General features: G+C 52.2%; 6 protein-coding genes across 6 annotated transcripts; 3 read left to right on the forward strand and 3 right to left on the reverse strand.

The window, feature by feature from the left end:
- Window positions 1-790: 790 nt before the first annotated feature.
- On the forward strand, window positions 791-1,982 carry ALT_3558 (putative integral membrane protein; the record flags this gene model as incomplete). Its single annotated transcript, XM_089599596.1, has 3 exons — window positions 791-1,102; window positions 1,154-1,618; window positions 1,665-1,982. The coding sequence occupies 3 exons, from the start codon at window positions 791-793 to the stop codon at window positions 1,980-1,982; spliced, it is 1,095 nt and encodes a 364-aa protein (XP_089455934.1).
- A 532-nt stretch (window positions 1,983-2,514) lies between these two features.
- On the forward strand, window positions 2,515-3,315 carry ALT_3559 (SDR family oxidoreductase; the record flags this gene model as incomplete). Its single annotated transcript, XM_033564428.2, has 1 exon — window positions 2,515-3,315. One exon carries the CDS (start codon window positions 2,515-2,517, stop codon window positions 3,313-3,315), a length of 801 nt encoding a protein of 266 aa, XP_033420319.1.
- A 1,408-nt stretch (window positions 3,316-4,723) lies between these two features.
- ALT_3560 (putative MFS sugar transporter) lies at window positions 4,724-6,333 on the reverse strand (the record flags this gene model as incomplete). The annotated part of the gene is made up of 2 exons (XM_033564426.2): window positions 4,724-6,084; window positions 6,129-6,333. The coding sequence occupies 2 exons, from the start codon at window positions 6,331-6,333 to the stop codon at window positions 4,724-4,726; spliced, it is 1,566 nt and encodes a 521-aa protein (XP_033420317.2).
- Window positions 6,334-8,074: 1,741 nt separating this feature from the next.
- ALT_3561 (FluG family protein) lies at window positions 8,075-9,418 on the reverse strand (the record flags this gene model as incomplete). The annotated part of the gene is made up of 1 exon (XM_033564425.2): window positions 8,075-9,418. One exon carries the CDS (start codon window positions 9,416-9,418, stop codon window positions 8,075-8,077), a length of 1,344 nt encoding a protein of 447 aa, XP_033420316.2.
- A 1,829-nt stretch (window positions 9,419-11,247) lies between these two features.
- Window positions 11,248-12,617, forward strand: ALT_3562 (uncharacterized protein; the record flags this gene model as incomplete). Its single annotated transcript, XM_033564424.2, has 5 exons — window positions 11,248-11,409; window positions 11,461-11,577; window positions 11,629-12,020; window positions 12,091-12,155; window positions 12,208-12,617. 5 exons carry the CDS (start codon window positions 11,248-11,250, stop codon window positions 12,615-12,617), a joined length of 1,146 nt encoding a protein of 381 aa, XP_033420315.2.
- Window positions 12,618-13,145: 528 nt separating this feature from the next.
- On the reverse strand, window positions 13,146-15,119 carry ALT_3563 (MFS transporter; the record flags this gene model as incomplete). Its single annotated transcript, XM_033564423.2, has 3 exons — window positions 13,146-14,548; window positions 14,611-14,889; window positions 14,960-15,119. The coding sequence occupies 3 exons, from the start codon at window positions 15,117-15,119 to the stop codon at window positions 13,146-13,148; spliced, it is 1,842 nt and encodes a 613-aa protein (XP_033420314.2).
- Window positions 15,120-15,644: the final 525 nt, after the last annotated feature.

Here is a 15,644-nt window from a genome sequence, read left to right on the forward strand (position 1 = left end):
ATCTGCAACAGCAGTCTCATTCCAAGTATCTCGTACCAAGTCAAACCGCATGTCCCATTAAGTAATAAATTTGTCAAGACTGCTGGCGTTTAACTTTGTTAGATCCGGATGTTTTCCCCTGAAGAGCTTCCCCTGCTGCGGCTCTCAACGCCGCTTACCATCTACACAGACCAATCGACATCCACACAGGAACTGCTGGTCAAGACATGAGGGCTCGCCTCTGACATCCGTGGTTTGGACATCAATCCCCACCAGAAGAGAGTTCATTCGTGGCTGGTTTCCAATGAGTCGATCTGCAATGTACCGACTGGGTAATGAACCACACGAGGAGGGGACAGGGGATCCCACATGGTCTGTTTCCTACCAAGTCCATGCCTCACTGAGGCAAGTTTAATCGCCGTGCTAATAATAATGTTGTTGAGTATCAGACCCCAATCCCTCGGAATCGATGCCAAAACAGCAATCCTATTGAGCCTACGCAGTAATCCGTATTGTGCGAGTCCAATAGTGTATGCTGTGTGCATCGACCCCTACGACGGAGTACTCCGCTCTCCGTACCATAAAACCGCCCAAAGCCTGGGCCTCTGGAAGGAGACGCATGGGCGGCATGGCATCCGTGGCACGCCGCACAACTTGCAATAATAAACTCTGGCTAATCAAGACTATGAATTTTTCTCACTGCCGATTATCAACGGATTATCCTTATTAATGCCTCGGTCGCTCTCTTTGCCCATGCTTTCTCTAACCCGACTCTCTTCAAGCTGGCCGTCACCCATGTCTCGGCAGCACCATGCTCAACGGTCGCAGTGAGGCGATTGTCGCCGCCACGTCTGTCTTTCTGGCCCTGTCGCTTGTCACCGTATGCCTGCGATGTTTCGTTCGTGCGCGAGTGGTGCGCGCTTTTGGCCTGGATGACTGGACGATGGTCGCCGCCATGGTAGGTTTTTCTGCGCCGCACTTGATTTCGTCCAGCGATGAGCTGACCAGTAAGGCCCTCAACCTAGCATTCGCCATATGCACTCTCGTGGGTTGCTCTTATGGGATGGGCCAGAAGATGGATTACTTTGAATTGCACCCGGACTATTACCGTCGAGCTCTACTGGTATGATTGATCTCTCGGTCGAAGGACAACGACATATGCTAACGGTCCAAGTGCTGGTGGCTCGGTCAAGTCTTCTATATCATCACCTGTGTCGTCGCCAAAATGTCCATCATCATCTCCCTCCTGCGAATCACCATTAACCGAGTGCATATCATCATCCTGTATGCCGCCATGGGGCTGGCCCTGGTTGTGGGCCTTCTCTTCTTCTTTTTCACCATGTTCGAATGTAAACCGGTCGACTTCTTCTGGAACCGATCCACCAAGCCGGGCTCGTGCCTCGATACGGATATCCTCATCGCCATTGCGTACACCTACAGCGTGGGTGCGGCCGTCACCGATTTCACGATTGGAATCTTGCCCGTATTCATCATCTGGTCTCTGCGGATGAACGCCCGGACGAAGATGGCCATTGCGGGGATCTTAGGGATCGGATGCATTGCCAGCGCGGCAGTCATTGTTCGAATTCCCTTTGTTCACAATTACAAGGATCCCGACTTTTTCTATGCAACCTACCAAGTGAGCGATCACTCCTAGGATGATGAAATAAACGCTGACTTTATAGATCTCAATCTGGAGTAACGTCGAAGCCGGACTGGGTATCACGGCAGGTTCGCTGACGACCCTCCGTCCTCTGGTTCGCTTTCTTAGGGATGGCTCTTCTGCCTCACGAAGTCATCAACGAACACCAGGCTCATTTCCACTATCCGGAAATATGCCCAAGGGACTCTCGCGCCGGTCGAAGCCCGATGAGAGGGTTGACGACGCACGTCGGCTATGGACGGGAACGGCGGACGAAGAGTATCAGGGCATCACGACCACGATTATTACAGGGAGCCATCCCACGAAGCGGGGAGAAAGCGAGGACAGTCTAACCGGTTGATTTCCATCTGTATTATATAAGTAATAGATTTTGGGTTCATTCCATCATAGGTTCCACTGTCTCTTTGTACCGTTACCCCAACGTTGGTTCCTCTCTACCCCTCTCCAAACTCAATTCCCGGTCGATTTCTTGGTAAGGATCACGCTCGCTTTATGTCATAATAGCAAGCGAGAAACTAGCGAATGGGGGATGAGTGCATCGTGCGCCGACGTGGATAGCGCTTAGGAAGGATTGACTAAGACTTAGAAGCCCCTCACAGAGCAATCAGATGCATCAGAGCAACAAAGGACCCATTAGAAAGACTTTCATCATACCTTACTGATGCTTACTGATGGTGATGTTTCTCCGAGGGGCAGCTTGCTAACTACGAAGGTCCTCTTTCAGTACCCTGTCAGCCACCTCATGACATCATCAATGCCATCACTGCTCCGCTCATCCCGGGTTATATAACTACCCCCTCTTCTCTTCATCAGTCATTTACTACCATAATCATCCAACCATTTACCAAGTTTATAACAATCATACCGTCAAAATGCCTATCCCCGTCCCCGCCGCCTCCTCCCTCCTCGACCTCCTCAGCCTCAAGGGCAAAACCGTGGTGGTAACCGGCGCCTCCGGCCCCCGCGGCATGGGCATCGAAGCCGCCCGCGGCTGCGCCGAAATGGGCGCCAACATCGCCCTCACATACGCCTCCCGCCCGGAAGGCGGCGAGAAGAACGCCGCCGAGATCGCCAAAACCTACGGCGTCAAGGCCAAGGCCTACAAGTGCAACGTGGGCGACTGGGAGAGCGTCCAGAAGCTGGTCGCGGACGTGATCGCCGAGTTCGGACAGATCGATGCCTTTATCGCGAATGCGGGGCGCACTGCCAGCGCGGGGATCCTGGATGGCTCTGTGAATGATTGGGCGGAGGTGATTCAGACGGATCTGACGGGCACGTTCTACTGCGCGAAGGCTGTCGGCCCGCACTTCAAGGAGCGGGGTAAGGGCAGCTTCGTCATTACGAGCAGTATGTCCGGCCACATTGCGAACTATCCCCAGGAGCAGACGAGCTACAATGTTGCCAAGGCGGGGTGCATTCACTTTGCCAAGTCGCTGGCGAATGAGTGGAGGGATTTTGCAAGGGTTAACAGTATCTCGCCGGGGTATATTGATACCGGCTTGTCGGACTTCGTGGACAAGAAGACGCAGGACCTGTGGCTCAGTATGATTCCCATGGGCCGCAACGGCGACGCGAAGGAGCTCAAGGGCGCGTACGTGTATCTGTGCAGCGATGCCAGTTCCTACATGACCGGGACGGACCTGCTCATTGACGGGGGCTACTGCATTCGTTAATGCTATCGCCTTCCGTTCAATCCAGTTCCACTACATATAAGAAATATACCTATGTTAAACTTCGCATCCACTTCGCGCTCGCAATGAATCAATAACCACTAGGCCCAGCCACATCCGTAGTCACCTTCCCACTCTCAATATAAACCCCGGACCAGAACCAATCCTCCGCAGGGGCGTTGGCCCCATTATCCAGCCTCAGCTCACCCACATGCCAATCCTGGGAATCAGTAAACGTATTCGCGCCAATATTCTCCACGACCTTCTTCAGCGCCTCCGCCCCCGTCGACGCCCACAGACCAACGGTCTTCGCGTCGAAGTCGATATCATACGCGAAATTGTACCACGTCCCAGGGACAAGCTGCGTCGCCCACTTGGTCTGCCCGCTAACCATCCACCGAAGGGTATTATCGTCGGCACTACCGCTGAGCCGGCCGTATTTGAGTTCTGTGAAGTGGTTCTAGCATCTCATCAGCCTCACACTCACAAAGAATTAGACAGCTGGGGTAGAAGGCGGAAGGGGGCACCTCAAAAAAAGCAATCTGATGCTCGAGACCCGGATGCGGGGCGTTGGTTTCTCTAGTCGACACCGAAAAGTGATAGTACAGGTGTCCCTGGCCTAGGTTGACGCCTGCGGCTTTCTGGGGGATGATCTCGCTGCGCATCATTGTTTGGCCGTTCCAGGAGGCGGTGTTGTCCTTTTCTCGTTAGTACATTATTCACTTGAGATAAAAGTAGAAATGGAAAGGGGGGGAGTACAATGGTGATCCTAATGCCCTGGGCATCGGCCTTGGAGGCCGGGTTCTTGAATGCAGGCGAGAGGCCCAGGTAGTGAGGTGTTGGCTGGGAGCCGTGGATGTACCATTGGTACGGGGGGATTTGGTTAGACCAGGACCCTATTTCATCGACAGTATGAGTATACATAGAATGAAAGAAAGAAAGGGAGGGGTACATTGGTCAAAGTGGTCGACGGTAAAGTTGGCGTCGAAGAAGCCGTTCCAGATCACGTCGCAGCGGACGAGGGGAAGGAAGAACAGCCAGGATTTCATCTTGTCTTGATACGATGAGTTTTGATTCAGTTGTCCTGACGGAGGGTGATAGAGAGTGATGGCGAGTCTTATATACAAGAGTGTCTCATGCTGAAACGGCTAAATTGAGGCCAATGTGCAGAGCACATCGGGGTTTCATTGAATCCTTCAGAAGTCAAATAAAGTATAATAAAGTAGTCTAGAATGCTCGGCATCCGTCATACTTGTTCGGCAATCCATTCATCAAATCGTATCATACCAGATGATCTGCGTCTCATATTCCCAATCAAGTACGGGGTTAATATCTTCTGATTGATAATGTCCGGCATTTATCCAGCGGACCGCTGGTCCGACACTTGGCGAATCCCTCAGGATCAATTCAATCAACCCGCGACGTCAAAAGCTGAAGGATCAGCCTTGGTTAATTTGTCGTCCCCCGAGTCCGTCGCGACATCAACCACCTCGGCAAAATGCATCCGGGGCAGGCTGCGCGCGACGCGGGGCGGGTCGAAGATGCTGTCCGACCGGATGAAGATCTCGTCGATCTCCTCGAGGGTGCGGCCGTTGGTCTCAGGGAAGAAGAGGTAGACCGTCGGTACGATGGCTGCGTTGAGCACCGCGAAGATGATATAGTACTGGTACCCGATCGAGTTGAAGCCGACGGGCGTCACCTGCGCCAGGAGGAAGTTGAAGGTCCACACGGCGGCCGTGGAGACTGCACTGATGGCCGCGCGCAGCTGCAGCGGTGCGACCTCGGTCGCGTACAGGAAGGTCAGGCCCGAGTAGCCGACGGTGAAGATGAATTGGAAGACGAACAGGAAGATGACGGCGACGACTGTTGCGCCCGTGTTGTCCGTCACCGAGGTGGTCCCCGCCAGGATGGCCATTGAGAGGGACATGGCGGCTGCACTCCACAGCATCAGGGGCCGCCGGCCCAGCCGGTCGATCGTGAAGAATGCCAGGAATCCGCCCAGTGGCTGTGTCAGGCACATGGCCCCCGCCAGAATGCGCGAGTTGATGGCGCTCATGCCAAGGTACTGCTCGAAGATGGTCGTCGCGTACATGCTGATCAGGTTGATCCCGCACATTTGCTGGAACATCTGTCCGCCTGCCGCGAGAAGGGTGCGATGGAACAGCCGCTGCTCGCCCATCGTGAGCATGCTCTTGAACGAGCCATTGCCGCAGATGGACAGCGATAGCTCGATGTCACGAATGTCCGCGCTGATCAACTCCGAGTCCGGGTCCATATCGGCCAGCGCGGCAAGAATCTCTCGGGCTTCCTGGATCCGGCCCTTTTTGACCAACCACCGGGGCGATTCGGGAAAGATCACGACGAACGCCATCACAATCAACAGCAAGACAATCTGAAAAGCGAGGGGGAAGCGCCACGACACCGAGTTGCCGGTGATGAAGTAGAAGCCAAAGTCGATCCAGAGGGACAGGGAGACACCAATGCCGATGAAGATGCCGTCAGTCACCACATGGGCACCCCGTTTGCTGGCCTTTGAGATCTCCGACTGCCACACGGGTACCGTTGCCAGGTATGCACCGGTCCCTAACCCCAGAACCAGTCGTGCCACGATGAACTGAGCAAAGTCGAATGCCGTGGCCATAAGAATTGCACCGACTATCGTCACTCCGGATGCAAGAAAGATAACCTTTCGGCGACCCAGGCGGTCACCAAGGTAAATGCATGATAGAGAGCCGAGTATACCCCCGACGGTAAAAAGGGCCACGACGGTTCCTATAATGGTTAGGCCCTATTCAACAGTGGACGCAGGGACATACCCTGAATGGTGGAGTTGTAATGCTGCTGAGCCCCTGTGGTATTTACTGTATCAATCTGGGGAAAAGTCTCAACGAACGATTCAAGCGTCAACAAGCCACCGGCCACGCTCAGGTTGTACCCATAGGTGATAAACGCCGGGCACACGACCAGACAGATGATGGCCCGGCTCAAGGCAGAGCCACGGAGGCCGAAATAGGGAGCCATCTCAATGGTGAAGTATATGCAAGTACCGCAGGTATCTCAATCGCAATGACGGACAATTCTGAAACAAAAACAGCTATAAGGCCTTCAATGCCCCGCTCTGATGGGCCACCCATTGCCAGAAATGTCAATTGCATTTATATACCAGATGTCGGTTTGTACGGTCATCGGCGGGTGCCGGGGGAGGCGTACACCAAGTGGACCAGGATTCTCCAGAATCTCGCTTGGGGCTGTTGGCTGGCCGATCATCGGTGCTCACATTTTCAGTTGCCACTAGTGTATTTCCCCAGATAGACGATGGGATGCCACGTTCATAGTGAGCTTCTTCCCCGTCTTCCCCAGATTTGAGTGGGGACTGAGTGGCCCTGCAGCATGATTCAGAGAGCAGCCGCAAACAGACCAATCGTTGCATTCAAAAGTGTAAGAGAAATTCCAGTCGACAAAACGCCCAGAAGCGAACAGCAGATTCTCGGATCGGTCAATCCAATAGAAAGGCGTTCCCCGCTTGTTAGTCCATGATCGTAGTTGATGCTCCACTGCGTTGGTTCGGGCTCTGCCATCGGACCCGGCCGATCTGAGAATGCCTCGGCAGTTGAGTTATGGAAATGGCTTTCTGAGGTAATCCCAAAGCATTGTAATGATCAACATAATAATGATGTCCTTAGATGGAACAGCTGCAGCCGTGAGGGATGACAGATTGAGATAAAAGATGCACGCCGCGATGCAGAGTACAAGGAATGATGTAGGGATGGATGCGGGCATGTCCGCGCCAAGAGGATCACAACCACCGGGACTGCCAGATTCATTAGAGATCCAGGGTTGGATACGGACTTGGCTGCTGTGCCGGAAGTAATATGCATAAGCATGCAATGCTGGCACAATGGCACAATGGCAATCTGGGTGCTGTGGATCTGGAGAAGTACGCTTATATATAGCGGTTGGTTTATCATTGTATCGACGGATGACCTGTCAGTTCAGCAGAGAGATATATTGCATTACCGTCTGCCTCATAATAATACTATGCAGTCTAGCAGTTAAGCGAAGAAAGATGACCCACTGGCCAAGAGAGTCAAGCTCAACTAACTCCACTGATATCAGTATTATTCCTAATCTCATGTGGCTCGCTTGTGGCTTTGTCCGTGGCTGATATTAGTCTCTTTTCGACCCTGTTTGCTAGGAGTTTGCTTAAAGCTGAGTCTTCCCATCTGCGTCATCCCTGCTGTATCATTCATCCTGAATAGATCATCCTCAACTTACCTTAGATCAAATATTGCTGAGGGGTCAGTCTGGCCTCTGGTTCGTTATTCTCTGCAGCCACGGGTGTAAGATGTAAGACCTAGAACGAGAGCTACCAAGCGTCACGGAATAGGCACTAGATGCATAAAAGGTGACAGGATCAGCTCAACAAGAGGGGGGAAATGAGGGCGAATAGGAGGAGAGGAATAGAGCACAGACACAAACACAACAACAGCGGCAATCGAGAGCCCTCAGAATATTCTTGCTCAAATCATTTGGGGTTTGCTTTGGAGATTATAAGATGAGGGTAGTTGATCCTTGAGAGCTCTGTCGCTGCATGGTGCCTGTGTAGTATCGTACAACTCTTAAGTACTGCGCTCCATTCACCAGAGCCAGCCTCGCATAGACCCAAGACTGTCAACAGCCAGCTGCGTTCTCTCCGCAGTCCGCCATCGCCCTCCTGCTGATTGCCTGCAGAATTCTACTCGTCAAACGGCGAGCTGTCTGCTTAATACCTCGCAATCAGCCAGTTCTTTCGATCTTCCTCGGCCATCTGGCGCAGTATCTTTGCCTCCGTCCGCTTGACTAACACATATTTGCTGATGATCACTGGGCCACACAGTTCGCGTAAACCAAGGTCCCTTTCCAAGTTATGCAAACTCTCGTCGAGTGATTTCGGCAGGATCGTATTGATTCCCAGGGCCTGCCGCTCGCCCGGCGACAGCTCTGATGCAGATGTCACGCAGTCACCTCCCTGCAGAGGCTCTTGACCCCGCATCCCATCGATTCCAGCGGCGATCATTGCGGACAAAGTGAGATAAGGATTTGCGAGGCCATCAGCCAGCTTGAACTCGAAATGGTTCTCCCCGATGCGACGAAGTGGAACCTCCTTGTTCTCCCATCCCCAGCAGGCGTATTCGCCGCCACTCCAAAGGCCAGGTGCGACACGACTGTAGCTGATGTCTTGAGGCAAGGAGAACGCCATGATGGCCGGCATATGGTACATGATACCCGCGAAGAAAGATTCTGCCTTTCGGACCCAATTCTCTGATTCACCCACAGAATTTACTGACATATGTACGTGACCCCCGTTACCGGGATGGACGGATGATGGGCGCGAATACACTGTAGCATGATACCCGAACGAGGTTGCAACCCGTTTGATGGTCTCACGAGCCCTGATCAGCATATCGGCGGCCTGGATGGGCCTCGCTGGCGGCAGGACAAACTCCCATTGCCCTGGTGCCGCCTCGGCATGGAACTGCTCCAAGGGAACATCTGCCGTAGCCAGCGTCCGCGCAATGGTCTCCAGCATCTCCAGCATCGACTCGTCCTCGGCGGTCATACTGGACCACGAATGCTCGTAGTTGGCCATGGAGAACCGCATGATCCCATCGCTCTTCTCGGCTCGCATGAACATCACCTCGATTTCAAAGCCAACCAATGCGGAGCACTCCAGCTCCTCCAACAGCGTCTCCTCCAGATCTCTTAACCGCGACCTCGGGCACTGCAAGCCCGGCGTGCCATCATTGTCTACAAAGTCGCACATAATGACCGCTCGAGTTCCATTGGATCCTGGCTGGCAATATACAGTCTCAAAATCCGGCCGCAACCAGAATTTACCCGACGCGAGACCTCCTTCGGCGATAACATCGCCAGGACCCAGGAGGAGTGCGACATCCGGGATGGTGATAAATTTGCCCTTCTGCACCATGGCTTTGAATTTGTCCATTGGGAACATGCGCGTATAAACTAGACTGCGATAGGACATGAATTGTAACCAGACGAATTCAACGTTGGTATGTTTGGCGACGAAGTTGTCCCACTCGGACGTGTGTTGTTCGATGGCCATTGCGTCTCGCGACTTGTAGACGTTGGTTTGATGATGAACTGAAGAATGGCGAGAGTTGTGTAGGCGTCAGTCCATGTTAAAGACGAAGGGATACGATCCTAGACCGCCAATCTGTGTCGCACTGGCTGTGGCCGGGATACGTAGACGCATACGGAGTACACCAATCAGAAGAACATACCATGGATTGTAACCCGTTGCTTGCATTATTAGTGTTGATTTGATGACAGGGTTCTATGATAGTCTGTCTCTATTCGTCCATGGCGTGTTTGCTGGGCCGTTCAGTCCGGACTGAGTCTCGACGGACTGTTTCTAGAAAATATATCTTTGGCTTCAATGAAGGTGTTCAGGCATGTAGCTTGCAATAGCAGGTACCTTAATATTACTTTCCGTTTCGGCAAAAGGGACGTTCTTAAGAGCTGATTGTTTAGTGGAGGAGGAAAGCAGCCTTCTGGTGCGGTCGGACGGGACATACTTTCTCGGCTCACTAGAAACTCCATCTCTTCTTCTACAATAAATGCCATTCCCCCATCCCAACCCGCAGAAAATCATCAAACCATCATGTCTCTCCGTTGTATAACGATCAGTAATCAAAAGAAAAGTGACTAAGGCAACATTACGAAAAAAAAGCTTCAGTGTCTTACCCTTGACACATCAACAATTGTCCCAACTGGCTAACCCTCGTTTCAGTCGTTTTAGGAGCCGCTGATCTTTGAGTCCAGGTTCCCATTGCTTCGAAGAAAGTTCGACAAAAGACTCGACCATGGACGGAGGGGATGCTCGATCTAGTTTTAGTATTCTTCATCGCCCGACAGCCCCACTGCAGGTTCCAATGATTGATGACGGCTATCGTGTCTCGGAATAGGGTCCCGCGTTCTGACTCGTTAAAGTTCGACGATGGTTTAGGGGCCTGAGATGGCTCGGTCGCTCTCCTCAGATCCATGGAGACACGCGGGCAGCCTTCTGTCAGTCTCCCTTGTTTGACGAGTGAAGGAGAGGAGTGATATTAGAGGCGACTTCTGAGTGACAACAGGACTATCTGAATTTCTATCCGGCCTTCTCTCACTTGTCAGTATCGACAAGTCAATACTAAATGCATCAGTCCGAAACCCGCCGTCTGTTATCCAAGTGGTGGGTAAGACGCTAGGGCCTACAGACTAGAGATTATCATCGCCACGAACTATCACTAACTACCTAGTGGTCATTATGAGACCATGTACCTGAGATGACCCCAAACCTCGGCTTTCCTCACCAATTCGATATCATGCTGAAAAAATGAGACTAAGAAGCCCCGAGTCTAATCTAAAACCCCCTTGGTCTCTAGCATATCTTTGCCCCTCCGTTCCCAGTTCACAGTTCTCGAGGTCTCACCGGTACCTTGGCCCGCGGATTTGGTGCCATGAAAGGTTAGATCGCGGACATCGGAAGTGTCACTAGACATCGGAAGTATCACTAGACAACCACAATCCGGAACCAGGGCAGGACAATGGATCTAGAGCGAAAGATCTGCGCCCTCGTCGTTCGCTGGTTACTTTGTGCCATATGCCATATAGCTAGCTTGACAGCTCTTCGGGCCTGCTCTTACAGAGAGGCCCGGCTTCTCTATGACCTCCGAAAATCAAAATCTGTCGGGTTCTTAGAGAGGTACCCAGAAGTCATCAGGCTGGCAGCGTCTTGATTTCTCCCGTTACTACTATGGCACTCGTCAACGTACTTGGGCATTCTTGTTCGGATTGAATACCTGTCCCTTCCCTATTGATAACGAAAAGAAAATTCAATCCGCGGTCAGCTAGAGGACTGCGCTGGGCAAGTGCCAAATTCAAAACGTCACAATGCACAGCTCTCTGCCCCTCGTCGACCGGGCACTTGCGATCTTCGTGGTGTCTGTTGTGATGATGGTTATCTCGGTCGTGACAGTTGTTCTGCGTAGCTTTGTTCGCTTGTACTTGGTGCGAGCCTTCGGATGGGATGATGCTCTCATGGTTCTTGCATTGGTATTGCGATACTGGAATAATCTGATGATGAGAAAGCTGACATTTCACCAGTCACTCTTCGTATTCTTGGGAATATGTTGTATGATTGGCTCGCTAAGCGGGGTCGGTCATAGAATGGTCGAGTTTGAGGGTCTGGGGCAATTAGATGAGCTTAAAAGATCGCTCCTGGTATGTTGTATTCCGCGTTACCCTGGACATCCCTGCTGATAATCGCCTCAGTGGTGGTGGCTTGGTCAGATGCTCTATATTTGGTCGTCTGCTGTCACCAAAGTATCCATATCCATGACGCTCCTGCGTTTAGCCGTGCGAAGATTGCATCGCATCATCCTGTGGGCGGTCATTGCCCTTGGTATCGTCACTGGACTCATGTTCTGGCTCGTTCTGCTGCTGGACTGCAATCCCGTCTCCTATTTCTGGCTCCGTGTGGACCCCCACAGTTCGGGAACATGCGTGTCCACAGATGTTCTTTTGGCGATTGCCTACCTCTACAGTTCGCTCACGATTTTCTGCGACTTGACTCTCGGCGTCATGCCCGCCCTGCTGGTATGGGGTCTACAGATGAGCAGGAAGACAAAGATCGCGCTTGGGGGGATTCTCGGTTTGGGAGCTGTGTAAGTATCACCTGGCAAACCGTTTTTCGTCTGCGAATGCTATCATCACAGACTAATCACCCGTCTTCAGTGCAAGTGTTGCAGTGATTATCCGATTTCCATTCCTTCACTACTACAAAGATAACGATTTTCTGTGTGAGTACGCAATTGATTCAACCCATAGACCCTGCTAACGTCTAGCGAATAGACTCCACCTACCAAATCGCAATCTGGTCCGTAATGGAAACCGGACTCGGCATCACAGCCGGCAGCCTCGTCACTCTCCGCCCCCTGTTCCGCTGGTTTCTGGACGGCAACCTGTCCGGTCGCCACAGACGCAGTGCCAAACGCAGCGACAGACAATACCCGCTTTCTAGCTTGCCGGACGATCCGCCGAGGAAGAATTCTCGCGATCCAAGCTACTGGCGCCCTGACCTCCCGGAGGAATTTCCCAGCGTTGTGGTGACCACCATCTCGTCGCCAATGGCGGGAAGCCATCTGAACGAAGACCATAGCAGCCAGGAGGAACTGAGCCTTCCTGAGGACTCATGGGCCCGCTATCAGGTTAACATCCACAAGACGTTCCAGTTGACTACCGCACCTTCTGGATTCGATTGATCCTTGATCCTCACTTACATAAAAGAAACATAACGATTACAATGCGTTATACGTCTCATAACGAGTCAGACTTCAATTCAGTGATTGAACTTGGGTACCAAAATGCGGCATTGCCCCGTCTGCCCCCACATGAACATCCTCGCACTCGGAGAACTCTCAGCTCCTGACAGGCGTGGAGCACTACCAGCTCTCACCAGAGGCAACGCTTGCTTAGCGCATCTCTGGGGATGCGGCCTACCGCGGTTGAGCTACCTGAAACCCTCGTCTCGATTTTCAGCGACTTTCAGAACCCAGTCCTTATGGCTGCTGCCATCTCATGGAGATTGCCTGGTAAAAACGGGGTGATTTTGACTAGACTTGAAAGTTCAATTCAACGACCATCAATGAGCCATGACTGAGGCCCGAGAGCAGCGTGGATTTGAGATGGAAACATGGTGGTTCAGAAGTAGTTCATATCTCTAAGAGTATCACGGGATATGACCGCTCTATATAGATTCTATCATAATCATTATCATGACGCATAATCGATCATGTATTGCGGGCCAGCAGTCCCTCGGCCTCTTCCGAAGGGCCTCCATACTCAGAGGCATGCTCTCCATGCGACTTTTCTAATATGTCTGCCATTGCTAAACCGTCCTGCTGTCCCTTCTCTGCATTGACCATCCAGATCAGCGGTATGGGGAGGAGGATCAAGATTGCAATGAAGAAAAAGCCTGACCGCACCTGGCCCGTAGCATCGATGAGCATTCCTACAATGGCAGGGCCAAGGAACGAGCTTCCTTTATCCGTAGCCGCATACAGAGCGTAGAATGCGGCCTCGCTACCAGGGGGAATTAGCAGACCAAAAAAGGAGCGGCAGTAGGATGACAGTCCACCAGATACTAGGCCATGAACAATCCCCAGGGGAAAGATCTCCCATGGCTGCTGAAGGCCAATCACGCCCCATTTCTTGAAGAGAGGAATGTAAGCAAGCATGCCGTAAAGAGGTATGACCTCAAACAAGGCGATGCAGAGCATAATAGTGTGGTTGGATTTCAGTCGAAGCCGCCGCGAAACCACTGGCCACAAAAAGGCCCCGGCCATGCCTGACAGAGTAGCTGTGATGGACAGTAGTCCGACGGCTGTCGTGCTCATCTTTAGTTCTGTGCGCGCAAATAGAATGGCAGTACCGGATACCGTCGCCATCGCGTCTGAAAGGAGGAACCAGGCAACGAGGAAGATAATTACTTCTCGGAGTTTGACTGCTACTTTGACCGTCTTCCACAGTGACTTCCACGCAAACCCAATCAGCCGCAGCCAGATGCGCCACCGGCTGTTACCCGCTGCTCCTTTTGAAGAATTAAGGGGAGGCCCGGGTCTGTCCCGCAGCAACCGCCGAGAGACCATGGTGAAAGAGAACCACCAGATTCCGACCAAAAGAAGCACAAACCGGAGAGGCAGAGTCCCTGAAATTTTGGGTAATGATGTCTTTGACAGCGCAAAAAGCATCAAGATACTGAGTATCTGTACCAAAACGGCCGCACAGTAGCCGAGTCCAACGCCTTTAGAGGAGATTCGAGTGGACAATTGTAATTCAGGCGAACCTGAACCCGCTGCTTTTGCCTTAAGTCCATGTCCGGTCGTAAAATGGTCGCCAGAATTCCTGGCGTTTTCTTCGTCAAGATCATCCGGTCGCGCAAACTCTCCGCTTGAGTGGAGAGGCGATAACTCTTCTCCTTCCTCCTTGTGTGCGGTCTGAATCGATAGGTCGTTGGCTACGAGAACGGGCAGAAAGGAATTGAGAACGACGAACGATGATCCAAGACAAGTCACACCGACGACGACGAGAAGCGATCCAAGGATAAAGACCGGTGGCGCGATGAAGATGAATAACATGCTCGTGATCGAGCCAATGAATCCAAATGCGAGGAGGAGGGTTTTACGGTTATTTTCTGCGCGGGAGATAATTATCGTCAGCACAGTCTTACCAACACGGTATAAAGCTGGTCCTCACCGTAGTCAGCCAGCGCGCTGAAAGAGATCAAGGTCAATGCCTGAACGAGAACCGCAAGCGAGAACGTGTACATGGCAAAGCTGGCAGTGTTGACCTGCAGCCCCAACACGCTGACCACACACTGATCATTATCCGTGCCATCGCGTCTGAGCGTTGCCGTAGCCGTTCCATTTCCAGGGGCTGTAGAAGGCGAGTTAGAGCCTACGCATGGTAGGTGGCTCGACAGCAGGGTTCCGCGTTCGCGAGCCAGTTGCTCTAGTGTGAGTGGTAGGAATGAGCCTGTTTCATAACGGATTAATCAGAATTGAGCTCTCACAGACAGAGTAGATCGAAGAATAAGTCAGCGTACCCACACCACAAACAGCAAAGACCTCAGCTGCGATTCCGTACGCGTACCAGCCCCAGATCTCCTTCCGACTGGTCGGGGTTGTGTCCTCGCCGGGATACCGAGGCGGGCGCTGTTGGGCCTCCGCGCCGGGAGACGCGGGCGGGGTGGAGGCCAAAACCATGAAGATATATTGAGTACGGAGCGAGGGAACCGAGTGAGGATTCAATATATCTTCACAATGGCCACCATGGCACAGAGCAAGCGGAATACTGCGAAGATGAATGCATGATTGCGAACATTCTTCTTGCTCAACTGTTGACGCAACTTGTCTCTGTGCTGATTCATCATCAAGCCGGATGTTGCGGAAGCTCGAATACATGCTGTGATTGGCTCGTTCGATCTATATGATGGGGACTCCCAGTATACGCGAAATAAACACATTCCGACAAGTATCTCGAGAATCGAGACTGATCTATGGATATCTATGGCAGCTGCAAAGCCCCAGTGGCGTTTTGGTCTATGTTGGCCAGAGGTCCAGATATTGCCCATCGTCCGAGCACTTGTTGTAGAGCAAAGCTGGGTGCATCTTTCTGATTGCCAGAGACTCAATAATTATGCTCGAATATCTGTCAACAAAGGGAAAATTGAGAGCATGCATGACAATTGAGTCCGATAAAGGGAGTCATCACCGTTGTGGTTGCATACG

Source organism: Aspergillus lentulus (assembly GCF_001445615.1).
Source record: "Aspergillus lentulus DNA, contig: Alt08, strain: IFM 54703, whole genome shotgun sequence".
Taxonomy (NCBI): domain Eukaryota; kingdom Fungi; phylum Ascomycota; class Eurotiomycetes; order Eurotiales; family Aspergillaceae; genus Aspergillus; species Aspergillus lentulus.